Consider the following 19956-nt stretch of genomic DNA (forward strand, 5'->3'; position numbering starts at 1 on the left):
GATGTGGAAGCCAAAAGCAGACTCAGGAGGTAGAACAGGTGTGACAAAAACAACCTTTATTAGATCTGAAATCAACAAATTGAGTGGGCTAAACATGGAGACAGGACAGAATATAGGCTGTGTAATGAAGAAAATGCAGACAGTATGTGAGCTGCCCTCATGACGCACCGATAACTGCTGGGGAGGTACTGTAGGTTACTTGATGAGCAGAGGTGGGACAAGTCAATATTGACTGTGGACAGGTGCAGAATGCCATGTGTGAAGCAAGATGGTATATTAGTATGTACAACACTGATCAGATAGAGGAGAATAGAGGAGGACGAACAACTGTCGCCAACATAGAGTGTGGCGCTCCAAGAGGAATGTGCAACGCCTTTTCTGCCCCAAGCAAACATTTAGTTAGAGACATCCTGTTATCTAGGATCTATCGATATTATGTGCACACACAATCTGCAAGCCCTTACACCCTCTCGTATTATTCTCCCATTTCCAAAGAACTGCTGTTGATTTTAGCCTATTTCCTTCTGTTGGGGTGTGTTGGGCTCTATGTGTGTGTGCATTTGTGTGTGTGTGCACTGATGTAAAAATGAGATAGAGTTTTCCAGTGTTGCCCTGGGAAAGAATTAAGATGTAGCAACCCTGTTACTTGAGGTCTTGTTTTAATAGTGACAGGTCAGTTGTTTGTCTTCAATCAACACTCTTCCGGTGGTCTGGAACTCCAGGGCCCTCCAGTTGAGCACATTCCCTGGAGTGAAGTTCAGATCGTCCACGTAGCGCTGGATCTCACAGGGGGAGAGGGTGTAGTCCCACATGTGGACATCAGACAGCATTCCAACAAAAGACTGCTTACTGTCAAACCCCCCACCGTGGGAATCCTGCTCCTGTACAGATGGCGTTGAGATAAAAAATGTCTATGTTGTACGATTTCTCTTCTTATAGTTTATGGACGAAACAATATTACACTCACCTGTCCCAGGATGACAATGGGTCTAGTGATGTTTGATCCGCCAACAAACTTCCTAATTGAGGGTTTTCCATCATACCACAGCTGCACCAGGCCAGACGCAGAGTCCCATGTAGAACAAATTGTGTGCCACATGTTCAGCTTGTAGTCCTGCGCGCCAAATTCTACCTTTTTATTCCCGACATAGAGATCTATCACATCACTTGTGCTGCTCTTGAATATCAGGAAGCCATTGTCAGCAGAGGGCATAGCCAGAGAGAAAATCATGTGGTTTCTGGTGAGGTCTGTAATGGACCTGTTAGCATTGAAAGAAAGAAATTATCAACAGGATACTTTTAAAGTCAGAGATATTCTTTCATGCATTTCGCACTTTAACACGACCTGAGACAGACAGTCACGGCGCTGAAATCCTGTCTTGATGTTGTCAGTCTCACATTAGCTGTGTTGGTTTCCTCTGGGAAGGTGAACATTTTACCAGACAGATCTAGAAAAAAAAGAAAAAGAAAGAAAGTAGTAAAATGCTAAATGTAAATTATACATTGAACAAATAAATTACACAGCACACTGTGCCCCAGTACCACCTCAATGACATATCCTGCCTCAAGAATGAAATGTCAAGTTACTGTATTTTTTGGTGAAAGATGCACCAGTCGCATTTGAACCACAGACTCTTGAAGTGTGATGTCATGTGTGTAAGTGCTGCTCCCCATGAGGTTATTTCATCATTTATAAGAAGACTTTGAAGTCTGATGGAGCAAACTAAACATGTAACAAAAGCCCTTTTCTGTTCTGCAAATTCTCGAGAGGTGAGTTGTTTTCTTATGCACCCCACCCTAAACAAACAAACACACACACACACACACACACACGCACACACACACACCCACACACACACACACACACACACACACACTCGCACCCACACACACACACACACACACACACACACTCGCACCACACACACACACACACACACACACACACACACACACACACACACACACACACACACACACACACACACACACTCGCACCCACACACACATACACACACACACACACACACTCGTACCCACACACACACACACACACACACACACACACACACACACACACACTCGCACCCACACACACACACACACACACACACACTCGCACCCACACACCCACACACACACACACACACACACACACACACACACACACACACACACACACACACACACACACACACACTCGCACCCACACACACACACACACACACACACACCCACACACACCCACACACACACAGATGCCAAATCTCTGATTGTATGTTGCTTTTGTTATTAGTGGTTCAACTGGTTCTTACATACATCTCTTTCTGTCTGTGCATAAAATTCTCAGTTAGTTACACAAAACACTTCAGTTATTATGACAAAGACAACAGATGTAACAATAGTAATTTAGTTGTACACTTTACATGTTTTTCCCGGTTACAATTATGTAATTGTTTCATCCTATTCAATTAGAAAAAGAACATTTTTACAAACACGAACAGACTGTGTACATGTGCATGTAACTTTATTGTAAAATGATTTATTTATTTTTTTACCTCGAGGACTTGCAGCACATGCTGTCAGCAACACCAAGAGAAGCAAAAAATCCATCTGATACAAAAACAAATGACAAGACACCAAAGAAAATCTTAAAATGCTGCTGTTGTGTTGCTATTAACACCAATAAGAACTACCAGTGCGTCAAATCAATTTACTTGCCATTGCCTGACACAATATATAGTATAATACAGAGGGAAAAACTGTATTTACTCTATTTTGCATTGGCTATCATGTCATGATCTTACCTTTAAGTCAGTGTGAGGATGCTGTGTGCAACAGTGAACAAGGTTGTCATTTTATACACTCACTGTTTCCTCATTCCAGTGTCACAGCTCCTATTTCAAACATATATCACTTCCTTGTGCACAGACACCCATTGTGTTGAACATGATTTCAACACAATGTAATCATTGTGTTGTCATTTTGGAAATTTGGAGCATTGTTTTTACTAGGAGCAGACAAATGTACATTAGGGGCTCTTGATGCTGTTTTATCAGCCATATTAACACACATCCAGTGGGAAGAATTCAGTTACTATGAAATATTAAAAGGTAAGTTGCATTTAGCAGATTTAATAGTGTAAGTAATAAAGATAAAGTGCACAGGAGATTACACAAAATATACAAATATACATGCATACGTCATAAAGCTGGGGTATAACGTAAGCCCGCATGTGACACCTTTTGTTCTTTTGTTCCGAAAAACTCAATGATTGAGAAGGTATTTGGGTGAAGTACTAAAAATATAGATAACATACACAACACATCCTCATACCTAAATGACTGAATAGATTGATGGCCAATGACTCACAAAACAACATATATCACAGCTGAAGAGTAGCAGCGACAACAATTGCGAAGGCGGACTTTCGTAATTTTGGACATTCCTCCTCACATCATCAACATAATGAAACGCTCTCAGTTTGCTGAGGTTTAGGTTTGGGAAAAGATCATGGGTTAAAATACTTATGTTTGTCTTGACGTGTGTCATATAACGTAAATGCGTCATGTAACTCAAAATGGATCAATGCTGACTTTTGGTTTTCAGAGGGGACACAACCAGCGGTCTCCTGGGTGAAAGTCCTGTGTTTGTTTGACCCATCCAACCACCCCACCTTTCTCCAAATATGGACTTTCTTGTTCTTTATTCTGTATCAGTACACTGCTGAACAATAAACGTAAATACAGGCTGTAATAACCACTTACAAGTTAGTTTTCTGGTGAGGATCGGATTGTCATACATGATACCCATCAACAACAAAATAGGTCACAGCGTATTAAAGGCCCCTGCAAAGAAAATTATGTTTTTAACCTTTTTAACATGCCCATAGCATGGGGTTTTATATATGTCTGTATATATGGTACAAGACATATCATGAATGAAATAACCATGGCAGAGCATTTCTGCCTTGGAACTGAATTGAAAGCAAATGCAGGAGGCAGTGTAAACTTCCTGCCATTCGGTCATTATTTATATATCGACTGGGTAGCACCCGGATAACAATTAGGAAAGATACATAGTTATTTACTCTACAAGGAGCAGGCTTGACTGTGTTGGCTGCATCAAACAGGCTCCTTCAACGTTTGATCTGGAGTTAGTAATGATAAGCATATTCCTGCAGTTAGGACTGGGGATAATGTTATGACCGCACAGCCAGCTGCTTTCTGGGCTGATGAAGCCCAGTGCTTCCGCTATTTCTGGCCAACATTTGTCTTTTTCACTCGGCCATGGTACTCCCTTGAGTGAAATAGGCAGGGGTACTGTTGCCACAGCTCAAGAACTTTTCCTCTCTTTCATGGTCCCACCTGACCGCATCAATCTCAGCATCCCTGCTCATCTTCGCCATGGTTACCTGACTGCTCTGGAGAGAGCACCTGATTAATAAATGCTTCAGAACATGTCATGGGAGATGTCACACAAGATGTGTTGAGACAAAGAATTCTGACATGTCAGTCTTTTTATCGAAGTGTTGTGGGATGTCCAAGATGCTGTACGACAGGTCGATTAGCATATCACACGACAAGGGTACAGATGCCCGATTGTTGTTCATGATCTGCCATGACGCTGATATTCGGTCAGCCAAGACAAAATCCTCTCTAAATCGGGCTTGATTTCGTGTGGTCTGATCCCAGCATAAGTTTTACTATTTTCAAAATAATGGCAGAGACCTGGTCTGTTTTCATTTGTAAAAGGAGAAGAAATGAGCCTTGAGGTGTTACCATAGGATCTGAAAAACCATGTTTGTAGTGGCCATTTTCCAGAGTACTGTCATAAAAATTTATGCAAAAGCAGATGGATTTTGTCACAAACCTTAAAATGAAGCTATTCCATCCATTTATTCTGGAGACACAGCGAGTGCAAGGCAACTTGTTGATCACACGGTAAGTTATATGTCTCTTTGTTTTTATGCATTGACTGTAATCTACACTGTGCTGGATAATGTTAGCCAAAATTAGCCAATCAAGTGTGATTCAGGTCAAATGCTGACAGGACATTTTCTAATGTTACGGCAAACATTACAGTTTGCATGCTAAGCTGCTGAATTAGATGATGGCTATATTCATTACAATAATTCTGACAGACTAGACTAAATTTTGAGGTTGCTCACTACCATAACACATTGTGATAAAGGTCATCCTCATAAGTTCCTAGTATGGCATTATCAAGCCAAGGCTAGGTAATTTCAGTGCATGTTGCACGTGTGAGACGTTTTCCTTCTGGGCTTTCTGCCAGAGAGTGGCCTTTGTATGTTTGACGAGCAGAGTCCAGGGTGAGTGGGTACATAGGGGTGGGTGGAGATAAAGGTGGAGACTATGTGCAAATTACATCCAAGCATATTAAAGAGAGACAAATGTTGCATAGAGTTATATCTAAGCCATGTAAAAGCCCCAGAGGATTTGCTTTATAGAAAAAACATGTAAATATGTACGGCAGTAATTTAGATTAATAGAAATTAGTTTGTAGGGGTTTAAGCAGTGGCAGGAGAAGAACCTTAAATGTCTTTCACTTTAACAATATATGTCCTATTTAGAGCATGAAGTTTATGAACCAGCTGTGTGTAGCTCATTGAAATGGCAAACAGTGCATGCTGTTGTGGTAAACTCTTAATCTGGACTTCTTGGGGAGCAGTTGTGCAGTCCAGGCAAGGCAATGAAGGGCAGCTAAACCATCAGATTTAGTTTTAAGGACATTTTCAAACTGCTGTATTGTAGAAAGTGTATTTTAATTTAGTCTGATGTATTGAGCAACACTGAATCAAAATGCATTGAAATCAATATAATGGTGCTGATTTTGGTTGATTGATTAATGTTTTGATTGACACATATGTTTTTGTTTTTTTATCCACTAAAATATCAAGGTGCAGGACAGCATCAACAGCACAATCGCATATCTGTACTGTCACATTTAAATATTTCATCCTCTTTGCTGAAGACTGTAGGGGGGGGAGTCTACATGCTCCTCTCTCCACTGATGTGATGAGATCCAGTGGTGACTGTGGCTGCAGCTCAGAGCGAACGTTTCCCGGAGAACGCCATCAGATCAGCCAGAGGGATGAACCCTGGAGACGGATCAGACCGAGATGACTAGACAGAGCACACTCAACTCAGCAGGGACAAACTCTCAGAGTTTGACTGAGCTTCCAGACAGGACGAGACGTAGTTGGTGGGCACGAGAGAGAGACAGAGAAACACTCCAAAACTCTTCAATCACACTCAAGTTTTTTTTTTTTGGAGACCATTTACCAGTTAAGTTACACTTTAAGATTTGAAAATATTTTCTGTCTGATGAAAAACTGCTGTTGTAAAGTATATTATTCATACAGAGGGCCCCTCCAGAGCCAGCAGTTCACCCAAAGTGAACCAAAGGGGTAGAGGAACACGTCAAAGGCCGTACCGGTAGATGTGAAAGGTAAACGTTGTGGTATACTGTAGAGGACCTGAAACAATAACAATAAAATGACAGTACAGCTGTCAAAGACGTGTTATCAGAGGAGCTGTACTGTGACAATCACAGACATAAACAGGGAATGCTTTTACACGAATTCATAAGCTAAAAAACATCTTGTAATACTGTAAATGTTTGGTGCAACAGAGGATGATGCTGGAGAGCAACCTGCATAAAGACCCTGAGGCAGCTGTTGGAGAGAGACAATTTTCCTTGTAACTACTGAACTGTGGAAGAAGTTGCTGTGCTGTGCTGTGCTTTCAGTTAATTGGCAAGCCTCGACGATGATGATGGTGAACATAATATTAAATATGGATTACGTTTGTCTAAGTCATAGATTTAATTTTAGTTACATCTACATCATGTTCAAACTTCAGATTCATTCAGACTGCGAGAGAGGTAGTAGACCCGTACAACAGGTGTGGACCACAGCTGGTCAATTTCGTTCATACCAAAGAGAATATTTGAGAAAATTGATGAATGCTGTAAATTCTCTGAAATCAGTAATACGTGTCAGTTTTTTTTTTATGTATTCGTGCTTTTTGCATGAGGCCCATTATTAGATGGTCTAGCTTGGACTGGAAGAGAAAAAAAACAAGTTAAGCTACAGTGAGCACACACTGGATGACACACAGATCTAATTAAAGGCTGAACTTCAAAGGAACTTTAACTAAAATAGTGTGAATGAGTTAAGGTAGTGTACTAGGGAGCACACTAAGAGCAGCTTGGTATACCTGAGTTTGCGTGTGACCCAGCAGGGACAGCTTTAGGGCAGGTGCAGAATGGCAGATGTGGAACAACAGGAGAAATGCGCCACAACTGTCTGAACCACACAGAAATTAATCAGATGATTGCAGAACAGAAGATGCTACCAGAAGAATGTGCAGTAACTTTTTTTGCTCAAAGCAAAACATTTAGTCAGAGACTGTTGACGAGTATCTAATGATATTTTCTGCACGCACATTCTGCAAGCCCTTACAACCTCTTGCATTGTATTATTCTCCTATTACTAAAGAAATGCTATTGATTTTAGCCTATTTCCTGCTGGGGTTTTGTGTGTGTGTGTGTGTGTGTGTGTGTGTGTGTGTGTGTGTGTGTGTGTGTGTGTGTGTGTGTGTGTGTGTGCTGATGTAAAATTGAGTATTCCAGTGTTGCCCTGTGAAGACATTAAGATCTAGGAACGTACAGACAAGCTGTCAAACAAGCTAGCTTGCATTCACCATTTGCACTGATGCTTAATTTCATACATCCAGGCTACCCTGAAACACATGATAAGATCAATCATGTCCAGCCAGACAGTCTCACTTGTACATGAGAATAAATAAACAGCTGAAACTGGGGACAGCACACTACGATACTAAATATTTTTTGGTATCCAAAATCCTCTGAGTAACTAAAGTTAGTTAAGAAAAATCAGTGGTTGTGTAAAAGATGTCAACAAGAGTATGAAAATGCTGAACCTGTAAATATGGCTGTTTGAGAGCAAGGAGGTAAGTACAAAGAGGTTGGTGACAAGTTAACAATACCCAACCCATTTTATCCATCAACAGCATATAATCGAACTTGCTGCAGTAAAGCCATCTCTTTTTTTTGCACTTGAGCTACAGATTCAGCAGCCATTCTGAAGAGAAATCAATACAATCTGATGTGATTCGTATGAGCTAATTTATTTTGGAAGTCCTTGCATCGGTTTGCAAGTAGCTACGATTCCTCTGCAGTCAGAACAAATGTTCAAAATTGTAGTGGCTATGAGAGCTCAAAGCACAGCGGCTTAAGAATACACGGAAATCAACAGAACAAAAGCAAATTAAGAAACACATTTGCAAAATTGTCATTTTGTTTAATCTTTTTATTCTTATTCTTTATTGTCTACACGCACACAGATTGCTTAAGTACTTAAGTAAAAACACAATGGTATTCTCATTCCACCACTGTATCATGCACTGTATTGTATATCAATCAACCACTCGTAGATGATAGACAGTTCTCCACCTAGCTTTGATTCTAAAGGACTAATCAGACATTTTGTGTAAATTTATTTACCTTATCGTTTCACAAAAAAAGATACATTTTTACATAATGACAACTTATTTTTGCTTTTCTTTCTCAGGCTGTTGACCTGCGCAAGTTATTAAACACAAAAGCAGTCAAAAATGACATAACTGGACTTCTTGATTCATGAATGAACTTGGCAAAGTTTTGAATGGATTCATGATTGTTTTCACACTATCAATGCACAAACTGAACAAATAATGCTGGCAACCCAAAGGTTTGTAAAGTAAGCAAGACACAACAGTTTTGACAGTTGACAGTTTTGTTTCAAAAGTTTAGTAACAGATCAGTTGTTTGTCTTCTGTCAACACTCTTCCGATGGTCTGGAACTCCAGCGCCCTCCAGCTGAGCACATTCCCTGAGGTGAAGCTTAGATGCTCCATGTAGTTCTGGATCTCACAGGGAGTGAGGGCGCGGTCCCACATGTGGACATCAGACATCATGCCAACGAAAGACTGATTAATGTCAAACCCCCCACCGTGGGAATCCTGCTCCTGTACAGATTACATAGAGTTGAGAACAGCTATTGGATTTTTGTAATATATATCCTGTGAAGACGTACCACAAATCCCAAAGTAGCAATTTTGGAAGGAAATTACAGGAATAGTTTGACATTTGGGATAATACACTTATTTGCTCTCATGCCAAAAGATTGCCCTCAATATGTAACCGAAGCTAGCAGTCTGTTAGCTTAGCATACCAAAGACTGTGTTTGTGCTAAGGTAGGCTAACACGCCACTGACTCTAGCTACATATTTGCAGGACAGACATGAGACAAGTAGGCCACTGATCATCAGTTAACCTGCAGCGTAAAAGCTAATTAGTGTGTTTTCCGTAATGTTGAACTATTCCTTTAAGTAGTAGTGGTGCATATAAACACTGTACCTGTCCCAAAACAATTATAATGGGTCCGTTGATTTTGGATCCAGAGCTGACGAACTTCCTGCTTGAGGGCTTTCCATTTACCCACAGCTGCGCCAGTCCAGACACAGAGTCCCATGTAGAGCAAATTGAGTGCCATGTGTTCAGGTTGTAGTTCTGCCCTCTAAAATCCACCTTTTGATTGTTGATATGGACGTCAGTCTCATTGTTTCCAGCTTCCTTGAAAATCAGGAAGTCATTGGCAAGAGAGGGTGTGGCCAAAGAGAATAAGCCGTAGTTTCTACTCAGGTCTGTAAAGAACCTGTAGGCATTACAAAGACACCATCATCCTTAATTATTTTCATTCTCTTAGATACAGTGGATTGTTTCACTGATTTTCAACACTACCTGAGACAGGCGGTTACAGCCCTAAATTCCTGTCTCGATGTGGTCAGCCTCACATGAGCTGTATTGGTTTCTTGTGGGAAGGTAAACATTTTACCTGACAGATCTGAAAAAGAGAGAGACATTTAAAAATCACAAAACTCTTGATTAGACTGCATAAAACTTTGACAAAGTCTCTGTGATGTCGCCTATATGTTTCTGAAGATCCACTGCAAAACTCAATGACAGTCGCGCTGGCTGTTGCCAACTTGGCAGTGCCTGACTCCACCAAAGTCCTGGTTAGTTCAAAAGAGCTAAAAGAGGTGGAGCATCGGTGGAGCTGAGGCTTGCTGAATGAGGCCTGGTTACTGGAATTTAGAGGCTAGCTGTCACTCAAAGCTGCCATGCCCTTATTTTGTAGAACTTTAAGCCTTAATAAAATTTAAATGAGTGTGTTATGTAAAAATTCAGCCCCCGTAGGATTGTCATGAATGGGGAAATTAGTTATAGAGACCAAAACAGTTTTTTACACAAGCCTCAAGTGGTCACTCAAGGAACTGCAGTTTCAGCACTTTGACGTAGGCTTCATTTTTCAGCCCTGGATGTTGCTATTTGATAATAATCTTGAAACGTGCTGTATTTACTTGCACGTTGCCAACCATAGAGCCACACCACTATGAAATGCAAAATCCGTACATTTACTCACAATAAATAATGTTTGTCAAGTTTTATTGATTACTCATCATTTTCATCATATTTGCTGCTTATAGAAAATGAAGCGGAGCTGGAGGCTCCAGCCAGCTCACTGTGCTCAGTGCGTGTTTACCTTTTGTTTTCCAGCCTTTGTTTCCTGTTTTGGTTTCAGCCATTATTTGAACAGCTCTTTCCTGTTTGCACCTTGGACTTGTTTACTTCCTTTGTGTGTCCTGACAGCCTACTTGTTGTTGAATGTAAGGCTGCAAACCAATTGTCTTAATAGATATTTATTTTCTTCTGTATTGTTATTTTTGAATTTAAGAAGTTTTGACAAAGATAATAACATATGCTCTATGTTTTTCTAATTAATGCTCATATTTGGTAAATCCTCTTAAATTAGGGGAAGAAAGAATTTGTACATACCTGAAAAAGTGAGCCTAAAGACAACTAAAGATAATAAACTCCTGTGAGCCTGATATTCTTGCATGCTTTTTTTTTTTGTGATGTTTAATTTCAGTTGTTAAATTAAGAATAAGATTTTTTTACCTTGAGGAACGGCAGCACATGCTGTCAGCATCGCCAGTAGCAGCAACACCAGCATCTAAGACAAATAAACATCATTAAAAGGCAATAGATCAAATAGCGTTCAGCGTTGATTATTTTCACCACCAGTGTGTAATAGATTGCAAGTTAATTTGCTTCCACTGAAGTTGTCCTGCTATTTACAATGCAGGTAGAAAAGGTGAAAAGGTTTGCTCTTACCTTGAATGTCAGAATGTTGTCAGCAACTGTGTGCAGGATTGTGACTTTTATACTTTGTCTGCTTCCTCATTGCAGTCATTGGTTCAATTTATGGCTTCAAATTCCAGTAATTTGCAAATGTACAAGGTTGAGTGAGAGCTCTTAAATCTGTCCTATACAATATATTACACTTATCAAGATAGACTTGGAACTGCTTAGTTGCTGTAAAAAAAAAAAAAAAAGAGTTACCAAACAAGACAAAAACAACACACAGTTACATATAATAATGCAAGTAAAATAAACATTAGATAAGAAAAAACTGCTGCCTGACAATTTAGTTAAGTTAGTCAAGTGTTTGTTTGTTTGTTTGTTTGTTTGTTTGTTTGTTTGTTTGTTTGTTTGTGCTAATTAGCAAATGTTATTCTGACATGGCATAAGATGGTGACTATGGTAAACACCTGCGCAGCATCAGCATGTGAGCATTGTCATTGTGAGCATGCTACCATGCTGACAGTAATATTTAGCTCAAGGCACCACTGTGCCAAAATACAGACTTACTGCACTGAGCTGCTGGCATGCCTGCAGACTCTTAGTCTTGTTTCACTTCTGACAGAGCCGGGCTACTATTAACTTGTTTTCCAGCTATTGTTTGTCTAGCCACGAAGGCTGGTGTCAACAGGAGCATATAAAACAGGTGCATTTGGGGTAAAACACATACATACAGTATATAGACTAGGGATTGTTCTAACAATCACCAACAACTCTGGCTTGGTTGAAATAAAACCCATAATTCACAGAGTAAGATGTGAAAATACCAGAAGAGAAGCCCGAGGGAGGGCAGACATCAGAGAAGCAGCGGGGGAAAAACAGGTCAATATAAAGTCAATGATCATTCAAAGTGAAAAAATCTCAACAAGCTCTCACTCCGGTGGTATGAGATTCCAGATGGATTCTTTGTGAAATTGTGGTTGTCTTTCTTATGTGATGCTCTGAAATAGGCGCACTTTGCCACACTGTGGAAAATGTTTATTAATTACAGTAAACTTTCTATGTATTCCACTGACACACCCACACAGCTGTTGCATATGTAAGAAAGAAAGTTTTAGGCCTGCATATGTTCCAAATATATTTCAATATGTGTTTTCCAAAAACAGAAAAAAAAAAAAAAAATTGTTTGGATGGGTAATCCCAGGAATCCCATTGCCAGAGATTAAACTCTAATATGGACCACATCTGAAGAAGAATTGAGTCCTGGTCAGCCCAAGTGCCCCTCAGGATAATAAGGCATGCTTTTTGAACTTTTTTCTCCAAGCTCCTTGGAGGCCATGCTACCAGAATATGACCACTCACTCTTCTTCCAGGTGGGTTACTTTAAAATACATGATTCTAATAAAGTAATAATAATAAAGCTACAGGCAATGTCTATGCAATAGCTGATAATCACTGACAATGCATGTATACTGTAATTTCAACAGTTACGCTGAGGATAAATTAACTAATAGTTAATTGCAAACTCATGTTTGAACCTGCTAGCTTAACACAAGAGGCTCGTTTGAGTTCTCACACAGCACATAATGGGAATATCAAAAGAAAGATGTTTATGATAAGTAATGTTGCTGCTACAACTGCTACTGTGCAGCCTAATTTATAGTCGAAATACATGCAGGTTTGCAAGTAGCCTGCAGCAACATGAGTGTCAAAGTCTAAGCAAATGTAACAGTCCTCCAGAGAAGAGATGCACAAGTGCTTGTTCCACTTGATTTTTGCAAAGCATTTGGAGATATACAGAAAGACCCAGACTCTATGGGTCAGGGTCTTAAATAAACCGACAAGCAATACGTTTGAACTGTCAGAGTGTCATGAGCTGGTAACTTCTTTGGAAACAAAGGTAACTGAAGTGTCCGTGAGCAAACATTGCTTTGTTAATCACCAGCCTCAGAGAACGGTGTTGTCCCTTCCATTATGAAGTGTGGATCCATGTAAAAGATGAGTTGTTTTACAGCATCTGTCAGCACAGAATGACTCGTATGAACAATCAAAAGTCCATGTGGGAGTGTGTATGATTTACTATCAACCAATGGGGAGAAGTGATGAAACATGGAGAAACTTTAGCTCTCTCTCATTATTCTAAGTACAGCAAGTATAGTGGAGTAACTACTATGCTGTCCCATTGAATGAGGACATTGTTTATCTCAGAACAATCAGAACAGCACTGAGGTGAGAGCAATTGATAGAAATATTAAAACTCAGTTAAAGCTGCATTTATCAGTTTTGGCCAGTAGGGGGCGGGTGACATTGAAAACAACTTGACAGATCCACAGCCCGGAAACAATCGCTCTGTAAAGTTTAAATGTTAAAGAACAATGATTTACTTACACATTCAACAGGCATGGAAGAACATCACTAATTTTTAGTTCCAATCTAAAAAAAAATTAAATAAAAATAGCTGCGCAGTAAGACTGGAATGGACCATACAGGAAATGTGCTGTCAGCAAAACCAGGACAATGTGGTAGGCAGGGTAAAGGTCAGTAAGGAGATGCAGAGTGGTTATTCTCTGCTGGATAACCATGAGTGACTCATTCCCAGTGTTTTCATTTTCCTCCTCTCTCATCATGATTTTTATAGTTTTCAAAGCAAAGAAATGAAAACAGATTAAGAAATAAGGTCAGTGCTTATCATGAATTGCACACACAGATGGCAGACTGAACCATGTAACGCTCTGTCAACTGCATGTTGAAATATGCTGAATGTGATGGAATTCTGCACTTCTGCTTTCCGTTTGCAAGCTGCATTAGTGCCAACGACAAATCTAAAATATAAGAAACTTTATTTACGAAAACATAGTTTTGGATTTCTTGTGTCTCTGGCTTTCCACATCACCTAGCCTCCGCATCCACACCCACATGCACACCTGCGCCATTTCCTCCTCAGCTCCCCATCACACATGCATGCTCCTCAAGCTTTTTTAAGAGATCATTTCATGATATGGAGAGATCTTAGCTCTAAAAGCTCACCTTGACAGGTGCATATGGAGGAAATACAGGAGAGAGGAGAGGTACATTTTGCACATTATCTACAATAATTCTTAGGTTTATTTATTTGGATTGTCAGATTTTATGTACATATTTGTTCTTATTTGTACTATCATATGATTGTTATTTTATCCAACATAATGATAGCTCTATTTTAGTACGGAGGCTAGTTGCATCATTCTTATGTTTATGTTTTTGAATTGTGGGACTCTATGAAAAATCTTTTGTTATTTTCTGTAGTTGGTGTTCATTGTAAACTAAGGAAAGTCCATTTTTGATGGTGTGTAGTGTCCATCCATCCATTATCTATACCGCCTATCCCTTTCGGGGTTGCGGGGCGCTGGAGCCTATCCCAGCTACAATGGGCGAGAGGCAGGGTACACCCTGAGCCGGTCGCCAGCCGATTGCAGGGCCACATGCAAGGACAAACAACCATTCACACTCACACCTACGGACAATTTAGAGTCATCAAATTAACCTAATGAGCATGTTTTTGGTCTGTGGGAGGAAGCCGGAGTACCTGGAGAGAACCCACGCATGCACGGGAAGAACATGCAAACTTCACACAGAAAGGCCCCGTCTGAGCCGGGGATCGAACTGGCAACCTTCTTGCTGTGAGGCACACGCACTACCTGCTGCGCCACCGTGCAGCCCGGTGTGTAGTGTCTTCTAGCTAAATGCATACAGCCTGTGGGACTGATTGCTCATGATCCCTGACTGTCCACACCGGAGGAGTCCGAATGTTCTCTGTCTTTTTGTGAAGGTCAGATGGCTGAAATGAATCTTGTAAGTAGGAGGACAGTGTTGGCAGTTCTTTCTCTTTGCCATGCTATGGACAAGTAAAATAATCAGACCAAACAAAACAACTCTTTCATGTGATTATTGTATGGAGGTAAATCAGAACCTATCCTTTAATGATTTAATATAAAATGCTGGAATTGGTATTTATACATTAGACTGGACATAAAAGCACAGAAAGTGTGATTTTTGACATGAAACTACAGAAAACTGGAGAGACAAACAGAAAAGTTTTCAAACTTAACATGACATTAATAGTTTTGTTTGAAAAGTTTAGTGACAGGTCATCATTTTATCCTCTATCAGCACTCTGTCTGTAATCTGGAACTCAAGTGCCCTCCAGTTGAGCACATTCCCTGGAGTGAAGTTTAGATCATCCATGTACTTTTGGATCTCACAGGGTGAAAGGATGTAGTCCCACATGTGGACATCAGACATCATGCCAACAAAAGACTGCTTAAGGTCAAAACCCCCACCGTGGGAATCCTGCTCCTGTAGAGATTAGAGGTTTGACATTCAGTAAATAAAAGCTGCATTGTACAATATTTGTACTGAAATCTTTACACTAGAGACACACAATAAATCAAATGTCGGCATTTACAGCATTTTGTTGAAGGACCATAAACTATGGTGCTTATTATCGCAACTGTACCTGTCCTAATATAATTATAGTGGAGCCTCTGATGCTTGATCCAGAACTGACGAATTTGCGAATCGAAGGTCGTCCATCAAACCATAGCTGCACCAGTCCAGATGCAGAGTCCCATGTCGTACAAATAGAGTGCCACATGTTCGGTTTGTAGTCCTGCCCTCGATATTCTGACTTTTTATCCCTGATATGGGACTCCATCTCCTTATTTGTTTCATCCCAGAAAATCAGTAAGCTATTGGCGTTTGAGGGGGTGGCCAGAGAGAAAAGGATGTGGTCCCTTTTGAGGTCTGTAAAGGATCTGTTGGCATTACAAAGATATTATGCGTGATACCTTTCACAGTCAGAGATACAGTGGATTGTTTCATGCATTTTGCACTTTCATTTCTACCTGTGACAGGCAGTCACAGCCCCGAAATCCTGGCTTGATGCAGTCAGCCTCACATGAGCTGTGTTGGTTTCTTGTGGAAAGGTGAACATTTTACCTGACAGATCTGAAAAGAGAAAGAACAAAAAATTTATTTTATCTTTGCTTTTTTTTTTTTTTTTTTTACCTTAGATGATAATTTTTGCCCATAAACTGACTTACCATATTATTATTCATAGCAATAGTATTTTTATGTATATTACACGCACATTGTGGTAACCAAGTTGAGACATGATGAATTTATTTATAGATGAAAGTCATCTTACAGCAACATACAGTAAGTAAAAAATGTAAAAGAATGAAATTATTATCCCAGTCAATAGACAAATGCCTCCAGACAACATTGGCAGTTTAAATATATTTGATATATTCTGCCACATTCAAAAGTCTTATTGTTATATTGCAAAAACTGTTTTTTCATGCAAAGAAATTGTGGAAAAAAAATTAATGTAGGAAAAGCAAATTCAAAGGTAAATGGCAACAGACTCCTACAAACTACATGTCCCTTTGGTATTCCCTCTGTTTAGTAAGGATTTATGTTTACCTTGAGGAGATGCAGCACATCCTGTCAACAGCGTCAGCAGCAGCAAAAGCCTCATCTAATAAAAAGACACCATGGAAAACATTCTTTCTGCTTTTGGTTCAACAAATTGTTTTTGAGTGCTACTAAAACTCTATATGTGCCAAAGACAACCAATGAATTTTCCTTGGTCTGCTGTGATCAATTTTGCATGTGTGGATCTTACCTTGAAATCTGTGTCTGGATTTTGTGCCCAGCAATGAACAGGGCTGTGGTTTTTGTGCACTCACTGCTTCCCCATTTCTGCCCATCGGCTTCCTTCCTTTGTCTACTTCTGCATTTTTTGGCTTCAGATTCCTGAAATGTAAAGAAAATGTTATCCCATACGCAACGTTTTCTGCAAGTCACCATACTTTACACTGCTAAGTTACACTTGACTGCTTTAAAGTTGTTATTAGGCCTTTAGAATAGATGAAGAAAGATGCTCATGTGTAAAATAAAGAGAAGGGACAGATAAAAAATACCAAATTAGAAGAAATGATAATCTCATAGTTTTATTGGACATGAATTTACAAAAAAAACTGGACAAACTCAAGACTTTGCAAGGCATTAATAGTTCTGTTTGAAGGGTTTAGTGACAGGTCATGTGTTTATCCTCTATCAACACTCTTCCTATGGTCTGGAACTCCAGCGCCCTCCAGTTGAGCACATTCCCTGGAGTGAAGTTTAGATCATCCGTGTAGCGCTGGATCTCACAGGGGGAGAGGGTGTGGTCCCACATGTGGACATCAGACATCATGCCAACGAAAGACTGTGTAATGTCAAACCCCCCACCGTGGGAATCCTGCTCCTGTACAAATTGTAGATAATATTGACAATATTTGTTAAGTCCAGTGTTGGGGAGTAGTTACAAATTACATTTTTAGCAGGGTAACTAGGAATATGTTATCTGTTACATTTCAAAAGTAATCTTCCCAACACTGATTGTTTATACAATAGAAACATATGGTACATCATAAATACTGCTTAGCAACAAACTGTACCTGGCCTAAGATAATTATAGTGGGTCCACTGATGTTTGATCCAGAGCTGACGAATTTCCTAATCGAAGGTCGCCCATCAAACCACACCTGCGTGACTCCAGACGCAGAGTCCCATGTGGAACAAATAGAGTGCCACATGTTCAACTTGTAGTCCAGCCCTCCAAATGCTGCATCACTGTTTCTGCTGAAGGCCTTTTTACAGCATGCCAGAAGATCAGGAAGTCATTGTCAGCAGAAGGTGTGGACAGAGAGAAGAGATTGTGGTCTCTGCTGAGGTCTGTGATGGACCTGCAGGCAGTGAAAAGAAATGATCACGCTTGCTGTCCTCTCACACGGGCACTTTCATTCATTTTAAACCTTTAACACTACCTGAGGCAGACAGTAACAGCGCTGAAATCCTGCCTTGATGTAATCAGTTTCACACGAGCAGTGTTGGTTTGTTGAGGGAAGGTGAACATTTTACCAGACAGATCTAAAAATAAGAGAGAAGGAGGTGATTAGAGATCGAATGTTTTACTCACATTTTATAATGAATGAATGAATCATTCAGTGAGGACAAAAAATAAAGTAGTGCAGATAAGGTATGAGATATAAATGTACTGTAAAAAGATATTTTGGCACTTTATTTTCTGCCTGTAAATGTAAGATAAACGTCCATTGTGGTGGAAATTTTCATACAGAATTTCAAGAACATACAGCAAAATAAAAACCACTGATGCTTGCAGTCTGTATGGCATACATGTCAGGTCTGCTCCCCGTGTAGCCAACCCATCATCCATCATTTATGAAAAAAGGCTTTGAAGCTTTGAGGAAGTCCCATACAAAGAGAGAATATTGTTAACAAAATCTTTCTTGATATCCCACTACAGTTTACTTATTGTTTTATCTACGGTCTATTTGTTTTACACAGGGTAATACGTAGATCAGTGTCGTCTGCAAATAATTCCTTGTTAGGAAGCTGGGTTGGTCACTTCTTTTTTTCACTGCTCTGTTGCTTTGGGCTAATTTCTGGTTTCAGTTCTCTTCCTCCAGTATGGCAGCGGAGGTGTGGCCAGGCTGGGCAGACGGCGCACCCTGAATCTTTCAGCTCATCATCCCCCACCCCATTTAAGCGGCAATTCTCGTTGCCAGATTACTCTCTGCGTAATGCAAGACTCTCCAGCTTTCGTGTCCAGTGTGTTCAACTGGTTCCTTGCTCCCCTGTTCCTACTCAACCTGACAAGTGTTTCTGCCTGGCCGTAGTACTTTTTGTGTTCTGTTTTTGGCGTTAAACCGGCTCCCTTTGTTCTGTGCTCTGCCTCTGTGGCCTTGGGTTCAAATCTAAAACATTAACCATAACATTCCTGGTTGAAAAAGATATCAGCATCAGTGTTTTTGGTGTCGTGTCGAGCAAATGTATGTAATGAATGATGTAATGTAATGAAAACAAAACAATTATCATTATACTGCAAAACCTACTTCATTAGTATGAATTAAGAAAGGTCTTTGTATACCTTAAGATAAAGGCAAAGACAACAAACTCCTATAAACTGTCAACCCTAGCAGCAATTTTATTGTGATGTTTCTTTTTGGTATTCACATTGTTAAATAAAGAATATATGTCTTACCTTGATGACTTGCAGCACATGCTGTCAGCATGACCAGAGGAAGCAAAAACTTCATCTAATTAAAAAACAAAATGCCACCATAAACACATTTTTTCCAACACATTGAGTTTTTACTTTCAGTGCCAGTGTGTATGGACTACAAATGAATGTACTCTTATTTACCTTGCTCTGCTATAATATGCTGTACAGACAGAGAAGGCTAAAAAGCAGTTTGCACGTAACACAGACAAGTTTTTCAGTTTAGCTCATGTCATGATCTTACCTTGAAGGTTGTCATGATTTTGTGTGCAACGATATGAGTTTTGTATCCACTGCTGCTTCCTCATTATTGTCTGTTTACGATGTCTTTTCTGTGCTGTGTCTGAGTTGTGAAAACTGCTGAATGTTGAAATATCATGTCCTGATTTTTTTTGTTTTTTAATCAGTTTGGTGTACTGTGTTGCCCCTACTAGAAGGCACAAGATCAAGGCATCCGAGCAAAATGAATGTTCATCATATTTCATCGCTTGTCATAATTGGTCATGTAATTGCATTTTCTTTTTTTTTTAGAATAAGTATTTGTGACAATCCATGGCTGCAACATAATTGCTGTACACATGAGAGATGACAGAAAATGACAGGAGTTGCGCTAAAGGCTG

The 19956-nt window shown here is 39.9% G+C and overlaps 4 protein-coding genes across 4 annotated transcripts; all 4 read right to left on the reverse strand.

Annotated features, from left to right (window-relative positions):
• Nucleotides 1-648: 648 nt before the first annotated feature.
• LOC139333351 (serum amyloid P-component-like) lies at nucleotides 649-2613 on the reverse strand. Its single transcript, XM_070965671.1, has 4 exons — nucleotides 2559-2613; nucleotides 1346-1448; nucleotides 968-1259; nucleotides 649-881 (listed from the first exon to the last, which is right to left on the reverse strand). The coding sequence occupies exons 1-4, from the start codon at nucleotides 2611-2613 to the stop codon at nucleotides 660-662; spliced, it is 672 nt and encodes a 223-aa protein (XP_070821772.1). The 3' UTR covers nucleotides 649-659.
• A 6221-nt stretch (nucleotides 2614-8834) lies between these two features.
• On the reverse strand, nucleotides 8835-11101 carry LOC139334033 (mucosal pentraxin-like). Its single transcript, XM_070966771.1, has 4 exons — nucleotides 11047-11101; nucleotides 9829-9931; nucleotides 9445-9742; nucleotides 8835-9053 (listed from the first exon to the last, which is right to left on the reverse strand). The coding sequence occupies exons 1-4, from the start codon at nucleotides 11099-11101 to the stop codon at nucleotides 8835-8837; spliced, it is 675 nt and encodes a 224-aa protein (XP_070822872.1).
• Nucleotides 11102-15174: 4073 nt separating this feature from the next.
• Nucleotides 15175-19650, reverse strand: LOC139334051 (serum amyloid P-component-like). Its single transcript, XM_070966792.1, is given in 7 exon segments — nucleotides 15175-15311; nucleotides 17267-17518; nucleotides 17712-17914; nucleotides 17917-17999; nucleotides 18081-18183; nucleotides 19319-19373; nucleotides 19581-19650. Coding segments are annotated over 6 exon segments (678 nt in total). The 5' UTR covers nucleotides 19596-19650; the 3' UTR covers nucleotides 15175-15311; nucleotides 17267-17299.
• LOC139334052 (C-reactive protein-like) lies at nucleotides 15302-17268 on the reverse strand. Its single transcript, XM_070966793.1, has 5 exons — nucleotides 16895-17268; nucleotides 16693-16747; nucleotides 16113-16215; nucleotides 15725-16022; nucleotides 15302-15564 (listed from the first exon to the last, which is right to left on the reverse strand). The coding sequence occupies exons 2-5, from the start codon at nucleotides 16745-16747 to the stop codon at nucleotides 15346-15348; spliced, it is 675 nt and encodes a 224-aa protein (XP_070822894.1). The 5' UTR covers nucleotides 16895-17268; the 3' UTR covers nucleotides 15302-15345.
• Nucleotides 19651-19956: the final 306 nt, after the last annotated feature.

Source organism: Chaetodon trifascialis, chromosome 7 (genome assembly GCF_039877785.1).
Source record: "Chaetodon trifascialis isolate fChaTrf1 chromosome 7, fChaTrf1.hap1, whole genome shotgun sequence".
Lineage (NCBI taxonomy): Eukaryota > Metazoa > Chordata > Actinopteri > Chaetodontiformes > Chaetodontidae > Chaetodon > Chaetodon trifascialis.

Excerpts from the sequence above, each read along its gene's own strand:
- LOC139333351 (XM_070965671.1), bottom strand. The coding sequence starts at position 2,613 with ATGGATTTTTTGCTTCTCTTGGTGTTGCTGACAGCATGTGCTGCAAGT. Across the intron at positions 1,449-2,558 it reads ATGTGCTGCAAGTCCTCGAG|ATCTGTCTGGTAAAATGTTC; the intron begins GTAAAAAAATAA and ends TTTTTTTTCTAG. Across the intron at positions 1,260-1,345 it reads GCCGTGACTGTCTGTCTCAG|GTCCATTACAGACCTCACCA; the intron begins GTCGTGTTAAAG and ends CAATGCTAACAG.
- LOC139334033 (XM_070966771.1), bottom strand. The coding sequence starts at position 11,101 with ATGCTGGTGTTGCTGCTACTGGCGATGCTGACAGCATGTGCTGCCGTT. Across the intron at positions 9,932-11,046 it reads ATGTGCTGCCGTTCCTCAAG|ATCTGTCAGGTAAAATGTTT; the intron begins GTAAAAAAATCT and ends TCTCTTTTTCAG. Across the intron at positions 9,054-9,444 it reads TTATAATTGTTTTGGGACAG|GAGCAGGATTCCCACGGTGG; the intron begins GTACAGTGTTTA and ends TAATCTGTACAG.
- LOC139334052 (XM_070966793.1), bottom strand. The coding sequence starts at position 16,747 with ATGAGGCTTTTGCTGCTGCTGACGCTGTTGACAGGATGTGCTGCATCT. Across the intron at positions 16,216-16,692 it reads ATGTGCTGCATCTCCTCAAG|ATCTGTCAGGTAAAATGTTC; the intron begins GTAAACATAAAT and ends TTCTCTTTTCAG. Across the intron at positions 16,023-16,112 it reads GCTGTGACTGCCTGTCACAG|ATCCTTTACAGACCTCAAAA; the intron begins GTAGAAATGAAA and ends TAATGCCAACAG.